We start from the raw sequence: 17,500 nt of genomic DNA, 5'->3' as shown, positions 1-17,500 counted from the left end.
ATAAGAAGTAGTGATGGGCAAAACTACATCAGAAAGTGAAGAGACGACAACGTTTCGGTCCGTCTATGGTCCACTATTAACGAAACGTCGTCGCTTCTTCATTTTCTGGTGTGTGGTTTGGTCATATCTTCAGCCACGTTATTGTGACTCATCGTCTGCAGTAAGTAGTTGTGGTATCAGATGTATGATTTATGGAGAGAGAGAGAGAGAGAGAGAGAGAGAGAGAGAGAGAGAGAGAGAGAGAGAGAGAGAGAGAGAGAGAGAGAAAGAGAGAGAGAGAGAGAGAGAGAGAGAGACAGACAGACAGACAGACAGACAGACAGACAGACAGACAGACAGACAGACAGACAGACAGACAGACAGACAGACAGACAGACAGACAGACAGAGAGCTTTACAAGAATGTAATCACTATGCTATGTATCCACACAAACCCAATGTACCTTCTTGTTTATATATAATAAACAAATAAATAAATAAAATAAAAGAGAGAGAGAGTAGATGAGGAAGTATTGGTGGATTTGCTCTGATCAAAATTGTTTACATCTAACTCAGATAACAACTTGATTCACCTTACTCAGATTACAACATAATTGTTTTGACTTGGCTCACAACTTAATACACTGAGACCAAGGCCGTGATTCATCAAACATTTACGCAACCACTTGCGAAACCTGTACATCTTTTCTAAATTATGGTGGCTTTGTTTACATTTATTAAACAGTTTATGAGCACAGAAGCACTACGAGGTTGTTGTTTATAACACTAATAACCTTGAGTTGTGAACGTGTCAAAGTTCGTACTCTGCCTAATAAATGTAAACAAAGCCTCTATGGTTTAGGAAAGATGTACGGGTTTCGTAAGTGATTGTGTAAATGCTTAACGAATGCTGGGCCCAGGACTCAAGGAAAAAAAAGAGCAGAATAGCCTCACGACAGTAGTCCAGGGACAAAACTTTTGTAAGCCTCCGTTCCTTACATCTCTGCAAATTTCTTTCTTTCTCTGACTATATCTTGCCAGATATTTTCTACCACAGTCAGTCCGGGTTATTCCAGTTAGTAGTGTTGCCATTACCACCACCAGCCACCCAGTCAACATTGCTGGTAGCTGTTGGGATGGATCACCCTTGACATACTTCTCAGCTTTCCACCTGGATAAACTGGTCGTTTGTTGTTGTGTATACGGGTTAATGTTACCATTTTTTTTATAATTATTATTATTTTCTACCACAGACGTGCCACACATTAACAATGCTAATCAACATATATACATTTTCTTCTGTCCTCCGTGGACAGGGTTAGAGATTTGTTAAACATATAGTTCAGGAATTTATTGAACAATCAACCACAGAAGGTGATTGTAGTGCTTTTAAAATGCTAGGCTAAGCTACATAAATTCCTTGTCTAATTGGGATTATTGTTTTTCGTCTGTTTATTTTCAATTCTAGTAGTGCTATGCGCAATTTTCTTCCTAAATCTCTCTCTCTCTCTCTCTCTCTCTCTCTCTCTCTCTCTCTCTCTCTCTCTCTCTCTCTCTCTCTCTCTCTCTCTCTCTCTCTCTCTCTCTCTCTCTCTCTCTCTCTCTCTCTCTCTCTCTCTCTTTCTCTCTCTCTCTCTCTCTCTCTCTCTCTCTCTCTCTCTCTCTCTCTCTCTCTCTCTCTCTCTCTCTCTCTCTCTCTCTCTCTCTCTCTCTCTCTCTCTCTCTCTCTCACAACCAAGTCATTGTATAACCTGGCACAAGGATTGCTTTTATGTATACATCACAGAAGAAAGCGTGTGATGTATACATAAGATGTGTGATAAAAGCGAAAACTTTCACAATACCTGTGAAGGTTTACTTCATGACATTTTAACATAATGAATTTCAAATTACTAGATTTAACGTACGTGCGCGTCGAGGGTTGATATTAAGGCCGCGAACTAGCTTACTGTCCAACCATCAAGTCCCGAACGTGAGTCAGGACAAAAGTTAGGACTAGGTTCTTAACCTAGGTTTCTAGGTAAGGACTAAGATTTTTAATGTATTTAGGACTAAAACTAGTCCTAAATGCATTAAAATGCTAGGCTGAGCTACATAAATTCCTTGTCTAATTGGGATTATCGTTTTTCCAAATCCCAAATCTTTAAAAATATAAAACGTTAATCCTTCTTGTGATCTGAGATTTGCTTTTCCATATTCAATTATACTTTGTGATGCTTGATATCTATACTGGTACATTATTAATATATACTTTTGTATTTTTTCAGTGTCGACAGAGAATCTTCTATCCGAAACGTGCTACAAAAGCTACAATGGGTAAGATTGCTACTCATGAAATGTTGATGTTAAAAAGTGTTGGTTAGCTTGTGAAGTTCAGACGCGCGGGGTACCATCCTGTCCTCTTAAAAATAGCGTCGCTTTTGGCCGTTTGCCCGTATGGCCGAAAGTGGACATAATTTGAAAATGAAAAAAAATGAAAATAAATTTGGGATTTTTTTTTTCAACAACAGTAAGTTAAGGGTGCTCTGGTTGGTTAGGTGGGCAGGAAATTCTCATAAAGTTTCAATTTTTTATGAAAAATGTTAAGTAAAAGTTTCCTCTCCTAACCTTTCCGAGTGGGCCGGACGACTCAAACAGAAAACGGGACAGTACGTCACTGTTGTGAGTCGATTTCATTTCAAATTACGTCCAATTTTGCCCATAGCGCGCATACGAGCGATAAGCGAATTTATTTTTAAGAGGACGGGTTGTGTATAGGTTTGGACACATGAGAGGTACAGAAGGCAGCCCGTCCTCATATCAACAAGGGCCTAATGCTCATTAATCGTTAATTAATGATTGAAAAACGCTTTACACACGACTCCCACAACCTGTCCTCGGGGGCTAGGCTCCACCAGGCGTCGGTGAACCCAAGGACGCAGTCGCCAATTTTAAGTACTGTTTAAAACTTGTATTTTTTTCAAATATAAGGTAACAATATTTCATTCTAAAACGTGTTGAAGAGTTATGTCTAACTTACGTTTGATTAGGTGATTAGGTTCTATTGGCAATTATTATATATATTTTTTTAAATAAATACTTTATTAAATCCTATTAAAGGATTTTTAATAAATACCTTACAAATAATTTTTTTTCTAAATATTCACTAATTTAATTTATACATTAGCAAAGAATATTAGTATATATAACACAAGTATGGCAACTTCGGTAATAATATACCAAAATAATATATTGTCTAGTAATTATATACAGATAATTATCCAGTTTGTTTACTAATCCACACGTATTATTGGCGCTTATATAAACAAAAGCAGATCCGTTGGACTTTTATCTCAAGCGTTAGAGTTGAGCAGTGCGATGCGATGCGATTATTGGAATTTTAAATACCGTATATATGTAAATATGTATATTACCCTTAAGGCAAGTTGCTTTCTTCCCTATCCATGATTATTGCCTTTTTAACTAATCGCCCTTTCACTTCTTATTCCACCGTTCTGAGTTATGATTTCCAGGCTTCCATCCTGATGTGTTAGAACCAGTTTCAAATTTGTAAAATGAAGCCTGACTCGAACAGCTCAAGACTCCTCGATCCAACTAAACTGTACAATATTGGAGATTATATTTACATTAATTTACAGAGGAGATTATTACATTTATATATATGAAAATAATATATACACTAAATACACGCTAAGCTGTACACACGATTCACACTAAACTGTATGTTGATATTTGAGTGGACTTTAAGCTATTAGGGGTTGGTCTTTCCTTTTGTAGTATATTTTTAGTCGCCAACAGTTTTAAATAAACGTGATAACCGTATAGTAATATTTCGACTGTAATTAGTTTAATATTTAATTATTATGTTAATATTTTATTTGAATGCCCGAGTAATTATTTATTACCACTGATGTTGGTATAAAAAGAACCAACACTGATTGTTTGGTAAAGATGTTTCGAATACGTATCATGACTATGTTGGTGTATTTCTATATATTTAAAATATATTATATATAAATTACTTGATATAACTTATATGATAATTGCTTATTTTTGTCATGTAATTTATCATTTACATAGTCGTGTAATAATCGTTAATTTATAAAATAATCAATAAATTATTTATGAATTTATTTACTGTTTTGTTAAGGTGGGTCTTCAAAAACAGCTCGTTCCGGCTGGTTCAGGTTAGCATCGCCATTGTGGTGGCGGTGCTCATTCTGCTCTCCTTAGATCGTTCCATCGGCATCACCAACAGTATACTCCCGTGTCGGCCCGACGGGAGCCCCGGGGACGGCGATAAGAATCAAACACCAACGGGGATGGATGAAGAAGCGAGCGACAACGAGATCTCGTTCGAGGACAATAAGAGAAGAGAATCGGGCCCCGAAACGTCAAAGGGAGAGAACATGAATACAACCTGTAGTTGTCGTCAGGTAAGATATATATATATATATATATATATATATATATATATATATATATATATATATATATATATATATATATATATATATATATATATATAATATATATATACCCATATGTAACTCCTTTTTTGTAACAAAGTTCAAATAAAGTAAATATATATGTGTACATACAAAAGAATGGGGGTGGTAGGAGAAGATAATATTAGTGTTCAGTGAGAAACCACAAGGTCTCCTCTGAATACTTTTTATTTTCTTCTCCGAGGCTATGGGTCCCCACATTGGCACCAGAGGTGGTACCCTCACAAACTAAAAAAAAATATATATATATATATATATATATATATATATATATATATATATATATATATATGTATATATAGTTTTCTATATGTTTGATGTATTGAACAATATATATTTTACAAGTTTCAATTGTAGCAGCAGCAGATCTTATAGTAGCCTCATTACCACCACTAGGTGCATCCCAAGTTATCGAACACCATCTTGGATCACTTGAAGCAGATACATCCATCCACGAACCGAAGTACCTCAGATTACCTCAAGATGCAGCATCCTAACTTCCCTGTAGATGCTGTTATGGACATGGCGACTCGAAATATTAAGTGTCACTTGCTACCTGAGTACGCGAGGTAAAGTGGTTGGTTTTTTAAAGTGGTTTATTTATCAAGTGACAACTGTCACTATTGTCTGATTCTCTTATTACCCGGTCATCAGTTGTTTTTCTTGCCTCCATTATATTAGTAACTTGTAGCGCAGTGGCCTGCGCAATTGGCTTACAACTGAGAAGCAAGTAGTGTATTGTGAAGACTAATAATAACAAACAGCACCTCCTCTATGACCCTGCAATATCTCCATAGCTCAAACAATTATGTATTAGCGATAAGACCTTCCATTAATGTATAATGATTAACTGTAAATACATAGCTATGGAAATGGAACCTTTTCTGTAACTAGCTGACAGTATAATTATAAAGTGTGAAGGATAGATGAAATTGTTAATGTAATAATCTCCGTTGAGGTCTGATAAAGACCTTTTGTGCCCTCTGTAATTGCTTTTTGTTGAGCTACCGCTCGCAGGATGAGTATGGGGTGCACAATAAACTAGCCGACTCCGGCAATCAAAAATGGTACCTGTTGACCGATCCACACACTAGAAAATGAAGGGACGACGACGTTTCGGTCCGTCCTGGACCATTCTCAAATCGATTGTGACAATCGGCTTGAGAATGGTCCAGAACGGACCGAAACGTCGTCGTCCCTTTCTTTTCTAGTGTGTGTGGATTGGTCAACATAATTCAGCCACGTTATTGTGACTCATCGCCTGCAAAGGTGGTACCTGATTCAGTTTCCAGGCAGGATGCGTATCAGGTCTCTTGATTTTTCCCCAAGTACAAAATACAAAATGCTGACCTAACCAGAAACGCACGAACCCAAGCCACTCACCTAACCCAGCCTACCCTAACATACCCTACCCTACCCTAACCTACCAATGGATTGATATTTGTGAGACGCTACTGTTCATAGCACTTCGTAATTTGTACGTTGGGGACCATAAGGTACAAAATGAGACGCACTATTTGAGAGAAAGAGTGGACAACAGGTCACTTTAGCAGTAACTAGTTACGTGGGAGTTAATGAACTGTTGTTGTTGTTATTGTATTAGATTCAGCTACTCGGAACAAAATAAAAGTTCCAAGTAGCACGGGCTATGGTGAGCCCGTAGTGGACTTACCTGGCACATTGACGGGGCTGAATGTGGTCTTGGTGAACGGTTGTGGGTACCATCCTGGGAAATTACCAGTCGTTGGTAGAGGGGAATGGGGGGGGGGGAGCCTCGATAAGCCCAACCGATATCTAGCCCTTGACAATGGGGAACCATACAGTTATTATTCGATAACGGCTGCTATCAGCCCAGAACTCTGCCCTCGGCTCAACATGACTCGTGAAAGTTTCTCGCTTCTTGTTTAACACTGAAATTTGATAGCATGCAAAATTAAAGGGCATCGATATGTTTTATTAATTTAATCTTAATTTTGTAATATTAACCTAAATTGAATAATTATGTTATATTAGATTTTAAAATATTATGAAACAATTTAAATTAAAGGTTAATTTTTGTTAAAAAGATGAAACCTCATAATTCGATAATATATATATATATATATATATATATATATATATATATATATATATATATATATATATATATATATATATATATATATATATATATATATATATATATATATGACCGAAAAAGTAAGATTAATAATTCTAACACGAATTTTCTCAATCTTTCGTACATTTCTTTTCACTGTTGGAGGTAAATCAAAAATCAATTCTCCAAAATTCATTTTTATTTTAGTAACTAGAAATAAAAATGAATTTTGGAGAATTGATTTTTGATTTACCTCCAACAGTGAAAAGAAATGTACGAAAGATTGAGAAAATTCGTGTTAGAATTATTAATCTTACTTTTTCGGTCATATTTAATAATATATGTCTACAGGACAGACTGCTACCAAAATATACTAATATATATATATATATATATATATATATATATATATATATATATATATATATATATATATATATATATATATATATATATATATATATATATATATATATATATATATATGTCGTACCTAGTAGCCAGAACGCACTTATCAGCCTACTATTCAAGGCCCGATTTGCCTAATAAGCCAAGTTTTCATGAATTAATTGTTTTTCGAGTACCTAACCTACCTAACCTAACCTAACCTAACTTTTCCGGCTTCCTAACCTAACCTAACCTATAAAGATAGGTTAGGTTAGGTTAGGTAGGGTTGGTTAGGTTCGGTCATATATCTACGTTAATTTTAACTCCAATAAAAAAAATTGACCTCATACATAATGAAATGGGTAGCTTTATCATTTCATAAGAAAAAAATTAGAGAAAATATATTAATTCAGGAAAACTTGGCTTATTAGGCAAATTTGGCCTTGCATAGTAGGCTGAGAGGTGCGTTCTGGCTACTAGGTACGACATATATATATATATATATATATATATATATATATATATATATATATATATATATATATATATATATATATATATATATATATATATAAGCCCGAGACTGTTCAACACGCTTCCGCTACATATAAGGGACATAACTGGCAAACCCCTTACAGTGTTCAAGAGAGAACTGGATAAGCCCCTCCAAAGGATACCTGATCAACCAGGCTGTGACTCATACGTATAAAAAGTATCTATTTTATAGATACTTTTTACGTGTACCCGGCGATGCCCGGGTCTCCGTCTATCTGTCTCAGAACTCTACAATAATTACGAACCTTTTTAGTGAAAATAGTGCATTAATTACCACTAGGAAATAACAGATGGGAACTAAAGCGAGTGTTTTTCTTCTGAACAGCATTAGTTGGGTCAACACATTCTGGCAGCGGGCGGCGACTACGAAGGACGTCACCCTCTACCTGTACTCTGCTGTCTATGACAACAGGAGTATGACGGGTAAGATAACCTCGCCTGTGGGTGACAACAGTAGACAGACGGGTAAGATAACCTCACCTGTGGATGACAACAGTAGACAGACGGGTAAGATAACCTCGCCTGTGGGTGACAACAGTAGACAGACGGGTAAGATAACCTCACCTGTGGATGACAACAGTAGACAGACGGGTAAGATAACCTCACCTGTGGATGACAACAGTAGACAGACGGGTAAGATAACCTCGCCTGTGGGTGACAACAGTAGACAGACGGGTAAGATAACCTCACCTGTGGATGACAACAGTAGACAGACGGGTAAGATAACCTCGGCTGTGGATGACAACAGTAGACAGACGGGTAAGATAACCTCGGCTGTGTATTGCAACAAAAGACGGATAACTTGACCTCCAGGACACTTTTCACAGGTAAGAGCCTCCCGAATATCTGCAACTTTAGACCTATACAGACAGACAGACACTGAAAAGCATCCAGACCATGCTTTACCTGGAAGGATGGCAAGCTAGTGATGTGAGACCATACATGTACATCCACATTGGCCAGTACCTACCTTCAATACAGTGCAAGCGAAGGGGGTGGCGCTGCTGCTTTCAGCGGAAACTCGGAATGGCACCAACTACGGAGGTGTGACACACATTGCTAAAGTTTTGGCCCGATTGGCTCGGAAACCCCCACCTCCCTCTTGGTCCGTGGGGCAAATGCGCACTGAAGTTCCTGAAAGAATTGGACGACAAACTAATTAGGGCCACAAAAGACCAGTTTCTTGTTCCAGCGCCTTAGTGTCGAGGTTCAGAGGGAAAAAAGGCCTGCTGCATCTTGGGCACGCGTCCAGCCACCGGAGGAGCTCGAGGTGTTTGATTTGTAATAGGTGTCGAATGGGTTTTATGATATCCATTAATTAATAAAAGGAATTCATGGTTAATTTTTCGGTTCCTCCATTTGTTTATACGCTCCCCTGTACTCTTCGCCCTCCTGGACTGATAAGATAACCTGGCCTCTGGATGACAACAGGAGACAGATAGGGTAAGATAACCTCGCCTGTGGATGACAACATGAGACAGATGGGGTAAGATAACCTCGCCTCTGGATGACAACAGTAGACAGACGGTCTTTCTGATTGAGTGCAATGCCTCCTTCGTTTAATACAACTGGTTTTGCAATACCATTGGCTTACAGTACCACTGGTTTGCAGTATGAAAGACTTTCCATACAGTGTACTTGCAATACTAATGACTTGCATTACCAATTCCATGTAATACCACTGGCTGGCACAACCATGACTTGTTATTCCACGGGTTTGTCATACAACTAGCTGGAACTACCACTAGCTGGAACTATCACTGGCTGGAAGTACCATTAGCTGGAAGTACCACTAGCTGGAAGCACCACTAGCTGGAACTAGCATATTAACACTGGCTTGTAATATCTAGTTTACACTCATACATAAACGAAGGTTACCACGAGGCGGCCAGTGTAAAAGTCAAGGTCGAAATGAAATCAGATATATTCAATATACCCGCGTGACAATAGCTGCTTTTAGCACGTGAATAATACAATAAATCAATGAAGTTATTTCTAAATATATACACGCACAGAATATCATCGCCATTTTATTTCAGAATATATGTTGTTTGAGGCACTTTTACAGACTTTCCACACACATTGCACCTTAATACATTTCATAGTTATGTGTACATCCATGTATTTTATGTATTTGAATTTAAATCAGTAGATAAACGATTACTGGGGTTTGGAAAGAGGTTTCCTTATTAATGTCGCCTATTGTTGCTTGGCAGTTTAGCCTCGGCGCGCACCAGTGACTCCTACCCCTCTATGCCTGACACCACTTGTATGTTTTCATTCTTCGTTGTCGTCTCTGTTTGTTAGTAATAATCTGAAATTTCACTGGCCTATGGAAAGGGAAACTGGAGAAAAGGTTGACATAGAAATCAAATGCATTGTTAACTGCATGAGAATGGACGTGAGTCACTGTAGGTAAGAACGTCATGGCAAACGGGTTTGGTTCAGTTACCCTTGTTCTTTATTTATTTAAATTTTCTTTGATTGCATGGTGTAGACCACTCAGTGCTATATATAGGTATCTATCCGTCTATCTACTATGCGTACGCAAACTATAATGAATATAGGAAAGCTCTCCCTCAGCATAAACAAAATTATATGCCTGACGAGGTGCCAAGTACCGCCATAACAGCTTTATCTATTGGCAGGATAGCAATGAGAGGCGCCAGGATACAGCCACCCTTCCTCCACCCGTTGTTGGGGGAGGAAGCCTGATAGACTAAATGAAGTCCTTTTCTCTAGGCTACTGACTGTACTTTTTCAGAATGCTACACATAACAGTTGCCTAACTTCCAGGTGCTTACTTTCTGCTAGCTTGGGTGAACAGGGGTATCATATGCATGGAAGGAAACGTGCCCATCATCTTCTTTCCTGAAGCGGAACAAGTTTTTAACCAGAATCTTGGGGTTGCGACCCGACGCCCCTGACCTCTACGGTACAGTTTTCACGTGACGAATCCTAATATATGTAGGGAGAGTTATTTGTCTTCCTTCTTGCTCTCGGAACCTCTTTTTTTCTTTTTTTCCCCCCGAAACGAGTTTATCGGGCAACGTCACTTCCTGTGAGTGAACATTCCGCCATAGAGACAGTATTGGGCAGCGTCACTTCCTGTGAGTGAACACACCGCCATACTGACAATATTGGGCAGCGACACTCATCCTGTGAGTGGACACACCGCCATAGGTACAACGCCCCCATCCCCTAATAGGAAGAAAACCCGCTAAGTTGTGTCCCCAGCATGTTCCTAGCTTCAACATACTAACGTAGCAGTTACTGTGCTTTTTAATGAAAGCCAGCATGACGTTACCTGACTCGTCTAGGACGCTAGGGAAGGTGAGGCTAGTTAGCAACGAGAAGGAATTTGGACAACTCTCTCTGTGTAACCTTTAACTAGTGTTGCTTACCGTAGAATATATATATATATATATATATATATATATATATATATATATATATATATATATATATATATATATATATGTATTAATATGTGTGTGTGTGTGTGTGTGTGTGTGTGTGTGTGTGTGTGTGTGTGTGTGTGTGTGTGTGTGTGTGTGTGTGTGTGTGTGTGTGTGTGTGTGTGTGTGTGTGTGTGTGTACTCACCTAGTTGTACTCACCTAGTTGTGTTTGCGGGGGTTGAGCTCTGGCTCTTTGGTCCCGCCTCTCAACCGTCAATCAACAGGTGTACAGATTCCTGAGCCTATCGGGCTCTGTCATATCTACACTTGAAACTGTGTATGGAGTGAGCCTCCAACACATCACCCCCTAATGCATTCCATTTGTCAACCACTCTGACACTAAAAAAGTTCTTTCTAATATCTCTGTGGCTCATTTGGGCACTCAGTTTCCACCTGTGTCCCCTTGTGCGTGTTCCCCTTGTGTTAAATAGACTGTCTTTATCTACCCTATCAATCCCCTTCAGAATCTTGAATGTGGTGATCATGTCCCCCCTAACTCTTCTGTCTTCCAGCGAAGTGAGGTTTAATTCCCGTAGTCTCTCCTCGTAGCTCATACCTCTCAGCTCGGGTACTAGTCTGGTGGCAAACCTTTGAACCTTTTCCAGTTTAGTCTTATCCTTGACTAGATATGGACTCCATGCTGGGGCTGCATACTCCAGGATTGGCCTGACATATGTGGTATACAAAGTTCTGAATGATTCTTTACACAAGTTTCTGAATGCCGTTCGTATGTTGGCCAGCCTGGCATATGCCGCTGATGTTATCCGCTTGATATGTGCTGCAGGAGACAGGTCTGGCGTGATATCAACCCCCAAGTCTTTTTCCTTCTCTGACTCCTGAAGAATTTCCTCTCCCAGATGATACCTTGTATCTGGCCTCCTGCTCCCTACACCTATCTTCATTACATTACATTTGGTTGGGTTAAACTCTAACAACCATTTGTTCGACCATTCCTTCAGCTTGTCTAGGTCTTCTTGAAGCCTCAAACAGTCCTCTTCTGTTTTAATCCTTCTCATAATTTTAGCATCGTCCGCAAACATTGAGAGAAATGAATCGATACCCTCCGGGAGATCATTTACATATATCAGAAACAAGATAGGACCGAGTACAGAGCCCTGTGGGACTCCACTGGTGACTTCACGCCAATCGGAGGTCTCACCCCTCACCGTAACTCTCTGCTTCCTATTGCTTAGATACTCCCTTATCCACTGGAGCACCTTACCAGCTACACCTGCCTGTCTCTCCAGCTTATGTACCAGCCTCTTATGCGGTACTGTGTCAAAGGCTTTCCGACAATCCAAGAAAATGCAGTCCGCCCAGCCCTCTCTTTCTTGCTTAATCTGTGTCACCTGATCGTAGAATTCTATCAAGCCTGTAAGGCAAGATTTACCCTCCCTGAATCCATGTTGGCGATTTGTCACGAAGTCCCTTCTCTCCAGATGTGTTACCAGGTTTTTTCTCACGATCTTCTCCATCACCTTGCATGGTATACAAGTCAAGGACACTGGCCTGTAGTTCAGTGCCTCTTGTCTGTCGCCCTTTTTGTATATTGGGACCACATTCGCCGTCTTCCATATTTCTGGTAGGTCTCCCGTCTCTAGTGATTTACTATACACTATGGAGAGTGGCAAGCAAAGTGCCTCTGCACACTCTTTCAGTACCCATGGTGAGATCCCATCTGGACCAACCGCCTTTCTAACATCCAGATCCAGCAGGTGTCTCTTGACCTCCTCTCTCGTAATTTCGAACGCCTCCAAGGCCGCCTGGTTTACCTCCCTTTCTCCTAGCACAGTGACCTCACCCTGTTCTATTGTGAAGACCTCCTGGAACCTCTTGTTGAGTTCCTCACACACCTCTCTGTCATTCTCTGTATACCTGTCCTCGCCTGTTCTAAGTTTCAATACCTGTTCTTTCACTGTTGTTTTCCTTCTGATGTGACTGTGGAGTAGCTTTGGTTCGGTCTTGGCTTTGTTTGCTATATCATTTTCAAAATTTTTCTCTGCTTCTCTTCTCACCCTGACACCCTGTGTGTGTGTGTGTGTGTGTGTGTGTGTGTGTGTGTGTGTGTGTGTGTGTGTGTGTGTGTGTGTGTGTGTGTACTCACCTAGTTGTACTCACCTAGTTGTGTTTGCGGGGGTTGAGCTCTGGCTCTTTGGTCCCGCCTCTCAACCGTCAATCAACAGGCGTACAGATTCCTGAGCCTATTGGGCTCTATCATATCTCAGCATATCTACACTTATGAATGTGTGTGTGTGTGTGTGTGTGTGTGTGTGTGTGTAGAGATGCACAAGTACACACAAGGTGTTGAATTACCAAACCGATTGCTACGCTTGGTCCCATGCCAAAACCCCGAAATAGCATGCGTAACCTTACGTCTGGCGCAAGTTCAACAACACACGCTTAAACATTGTCTCATAACTTCTTGAGTGAAAATAAACCGGTCATTTAAACTTAGCAGATTGTTGATGTATATGTTAAACTCTATATCTAGCTCCTCAATGCTCAGCTAAATATATACCGGGGCTTGAGTTCCAACGCGTACAATGTGCCGCTAACAATTTCTATATTGGTACTCGCAGGATGAGGCTTCAGGAGAAAGCAGTAAGCCATTACGACTATATAGCACTTGGATAAAAGGATAACGATCTGCGACGGGACTATGGAAAGGAATGGTGTCCATCCACCTGGACTGTCGGGGATCGAACGCCGACCTGCAAGAAGAGAGAGACCGTTGCTCTGCCATCCTGCCCAAGTGGGTGGGTACTCGCAGGATGAGTATTGGGCTCAAAAGACATGAACTAAACTAACTTAGTTTAAGCAAAATATACAAATATTTTGGGAAGACATTGTGGCAGTTTATCATACTATGATGGGTGGCAGACTGTTGAACCCTCGCGGTGATGAGGTGCAGGACCACGTTCAGAGGTTCATACACAGATGTTGGAATATCTCAGAAAGTTAGACAAGAGGATTTGCAACACTTAAAACGTTGGCTATGACAGGGGTGAAGTGGGGGAGTGAAACGGAAGAGGAAGAAAGTAAGGAAGAGAATGGAGTATATATATTGACTAAACCACACACTATAAAGTTACGGGCTCACCATAACCCGTGCTACAGGGACACTTCGTTCTGAGTAGCTATATCTAAAACAACAACAACACTAGAAAGTGAAGGGACGAGGACGTTTCGGTCCGTCCTGGACTATTCTCAAGTCGATTGTGAGAATCAATCGACTTGAGAATGGTCCAGGACGGACCGAAACGTCGTCGTCCCTTCACTTTCTAGTGTGTGTGGTTTGGTCAACACATTTCAGCCACGTTATTATGACTCCTCGTCTACATATGGAGTATATATGTATATACTGTGTGATAACTATTAAATTAAGGTATATATGTAATATATATATTATTATTTATCTACTGTATGCAATTGTGGGCCCCTTTGAGGGGCCTTATAGAGGAGGGTTGAATTAGCCTAAGCTACTCTATCCCTTTAGGATGTATTTTATTATATAAAACGTTTTTGAACCTGAATTGCCCGAACCTAACCTAAGCGAGGACACACGAGTAGAAAACGGGACCTGTCAATTTTACGTGCCGCTATCATTTTTAGTACATCAGATTTTCTCCCTGGAAAGTACAGAAAATAGACGTCGAAATTGTACCCCTCAATGTGAAAAAGATTCATCATGAACCGGGACAAATCAGATTTTGGCCTTACGGAAATTATACGTCGAAATTGCGATGTTCTATTCAGGAGAACGAGATGCACACATACTGATATCTCGACACTTTTTTAATGTAGCATTCCTTATCAATTCCCTCCACTTGGAATGGTCGGTAGAGCGATGGCCTTGCATCTTACACCGTTTCTGCACTGCCTCATCAACACTCCCTCATAAACACCTCCTTATCCATACATCACTTCCAAAGCGTTGCATCCTCATACTGGATTACCGCCTCTTATTTCGTAATAATTCTTAAGAATAATCGAGCTGATGTTATACAGTTATCTTCAACGCTTAAGTCGCACTCGTCACTCATCACACTGAGAGCGTTACCTACCTAGCTCACCCCCAAAATATGGGGGATACGAACATGTCGCGCCTGCGTGGCGTCACAGGCATAATTTATCGCTACACGTTTTTCAGAAAATATGATTAGCTTGGTCTATCGCGGCGCCCTCCAGGCCCCTCCCGAGGGTGGCGGCGGAAAGCAACTATCTATCGGAAATATCATATCTATATGATATCATACCATATTTAGGCATTGCTTTAGCTTTGTGGCTTTAGGCATTGTATGTACTAGCTCTATCTATAAACCTATCAATTTTTTGTAAAAATATCTTGTATGTATGTATCTTACCTGAATAAACATTTATTTATTTATTATTTATCACGTGAGCTTAGACAGGGTGTGTGTGTGTGCTGCCTACAGTACTAAAATGTAATATATATATGGCTAAGATTCTGGGAGTAACGTGCATTTTTTGGAAGCAAGATATCCGTAGCCTCGCCAACATAGACGGGTTTACAGCAGCCTGAAGTTATCATAATCTACTGATATGCTCGATGTTACTCACATGTTCACTCATATGTTCACTCATGCAATTATATTTCTCAGCAGACGTGCAGCCGTGTGTGCGTGTGTTAGTGATCAGCAGGAGTACTAAGCCACCCAGACCTTGGTGTCACCTGTGGTTCAACGCCACAAAGCCACCCCAAGCCGTGAAGGCCCTCAGAGTAGGTAAGGCAAGATGCGAGAGACACAGTGAAGGAGGGGGAGTGAGAGACAGGAAAGGGGAGAGAGACTGAGAAAGAGACAGACTGACAAGACATTCGTAAGATTCATTATTCTTTCTGATTTAAGATATCTTCCTTTTCGGTGGTTCGATCCCATCTGAGACATATTTCTTAGAAGTGTTTGTTGTCAACTGTTTCAAAGCCATAGGTCCTCTAAATCAAAATCATGTCAAAATCAGTGAATTTGACCATCTTAAGACCCCCGATCGAAAGGTGACAAATTTACTGCTAATATGGAACCTTAGTTATGTAGATCAGTGTGTTCAAGCCGTGTTGTGAGTCTTGGAATTCTCCACACATTGTCTTTGTTCATTTTTGTAAGAGAGTTTTTTTTTTTTTTTTTTTTTTTTTTTTGCAGGGATATTCCTGCGCGGGCCCTAAGCCTCTGGCTGGCCCACTAAGTGTTGCTTGTTTCTGTTTTACTTGGGCGGAGTATGAGTATTTATGACTCGTATGGTCGCTTCAGTAAGATTTTGCCATATGTGTTTAACAACGTCTTCTGCTCTGTAAATCTTAATGGGTTTGTAACTGTGCACTGTGTTAGATAATGTGCCAGTGGTCTGTCGGGCATTTCTCCACAGTGCTGACATGTAAGAGAGTTAATTATTCATCTAGGGATTGGCTTTATTCAGACACGCTTGTCATAAGTCACTGTCTTTCCTGGGAATATCAACGTATTTGTGAGGGAGACAGATATACCTTTACGATAGTGTGGCTGACACAGGCCAGAATGTTGTATACTTGTTAAATCCAGCCTAAACTTGTTTAGTCCCTTTTTTCAATATTATGTAAATAAATATCAACATTTTTTTTTTAAGGCAGATCAATTGGTGCGTAAGTTGGTTTACGGTCTGACTCAAACATCTTTCTTAATCTAATCTTGACAGTGAAACGTTTATTTGTTTTTTATTTGTTTTTTATTCCTGTAACGTAATGTTTAATCAGCTATTGTAAATAATATTGTAAACAACTGTTGTGAATAACTTCCTTTTTCCTGCGTCATGTCCACAAAATCGTGGTCACCCGGTGTGTGTTGGACGGAGGGCCTCGGGTGGGGCCTCAACCCGGAGTCTCCACCTGGGGCCTCCGCCCGGGGCCTTGGGTACGCAAGTCTCGCAGTGGAAAAATAAAGGTGACGAGGTTTCTGGCCGTCTTGGCCCTCCTCGAAACGCCGTCACTCACTCTTTATTTTAAGACTTATGTGACGGCTGTGTAAATTTTCACCCCCCATGATATTGTGCCTTACTCGTCTCTTAGTACCTATATCGTTAGTAGTTAGCACGCACGCACACGCGCGCGCACACACACACACACGCACACACACACACACACGCACACACACACACACACACACACACACACACACACACACACACACACACACACACACACACACACACACACACACACACACACACACACACACACACACACACACACACACACACACACACACACACACACACACACACACACACACACACACACACACACACACACTCGTCTCCCCCCTCTCTTCGTGTGTGTGTGTAATTACGTAAGTGCAGTTGTTGTTATTATAGATTCTATGGTGAGCCCGTAGTGAACTTACCTGGCACTGGAGCGGTGCGTAACAGTGCAGTTACAGGATGAGAGGAACGCTCGTGGTGTCCCGTCTTCCCAGTACTCTTTGTCATATAACGCTTTGAAACTACTAACGATTTTGGCCTCCACC

General features: G+C 40.3%; 1 protein-coding gene across 5 annotated transcripts in view; it reads left to right on the top strand.

Annotated features, from left to right (window-relative positions):
- The window catches only part of LOC123745283 (uncharacterized), a 54,612-nt gene that overhangs the window by 23,300 nt on the left and 13,812 nt on the right, over positions 1 to 17,500 (top strand). For 2 of the 5 annotated variants that reach the window (XM_069300660.1, XM_045725664.2), the window contains 5 exons: positions 2,246 to 2,294; positions 4,129 to 4,414; positions 4,883 to 5,055; positions 7,852 to 7,949; positions 15,608 to 15,730. In XM_069300660.1, coding sequence (XP_069156761.1) covers positions 2,246 to 2,294; positions 4,129 to 4,414; positions 4,883 to 5,055; positions 7,852 to 7,949; positions 15,608 to 15,730 — 729 coding nt within the window. The remainder of the gene's footprint in view (positions 1 to 2,245; positions 2,295 to 4,128; positions 4,415 to 4,882; positions 5,056 to 7,851; positions 7,950 to 15,607; positions 15,731 to 17,500) is intronic. The other 3 variants (XM_045725663.2, XM_069300661.1, XM_045725665.2) reach the window with 2 other exon arrangements.

This window comes from Procambarus clarkii, chromosome 44 (assembly GCF_040958095.1).
Source record: "Procambarus clarkii isolate CNS0578487 chromosome 44, FALCON_Pclarkii_2.0, whole genome shotgun sequence".
NCBI lineage: Eukaryota > Metazoa > Arthropoda > Malacostraca > Decapoda > Cambaridae > Procambarus > Procambarus clarkii.
Note: the sequence above shows the minus strand (reverse complement) of the source record. Positions and strands in the feature narration are given on the sequence as shown.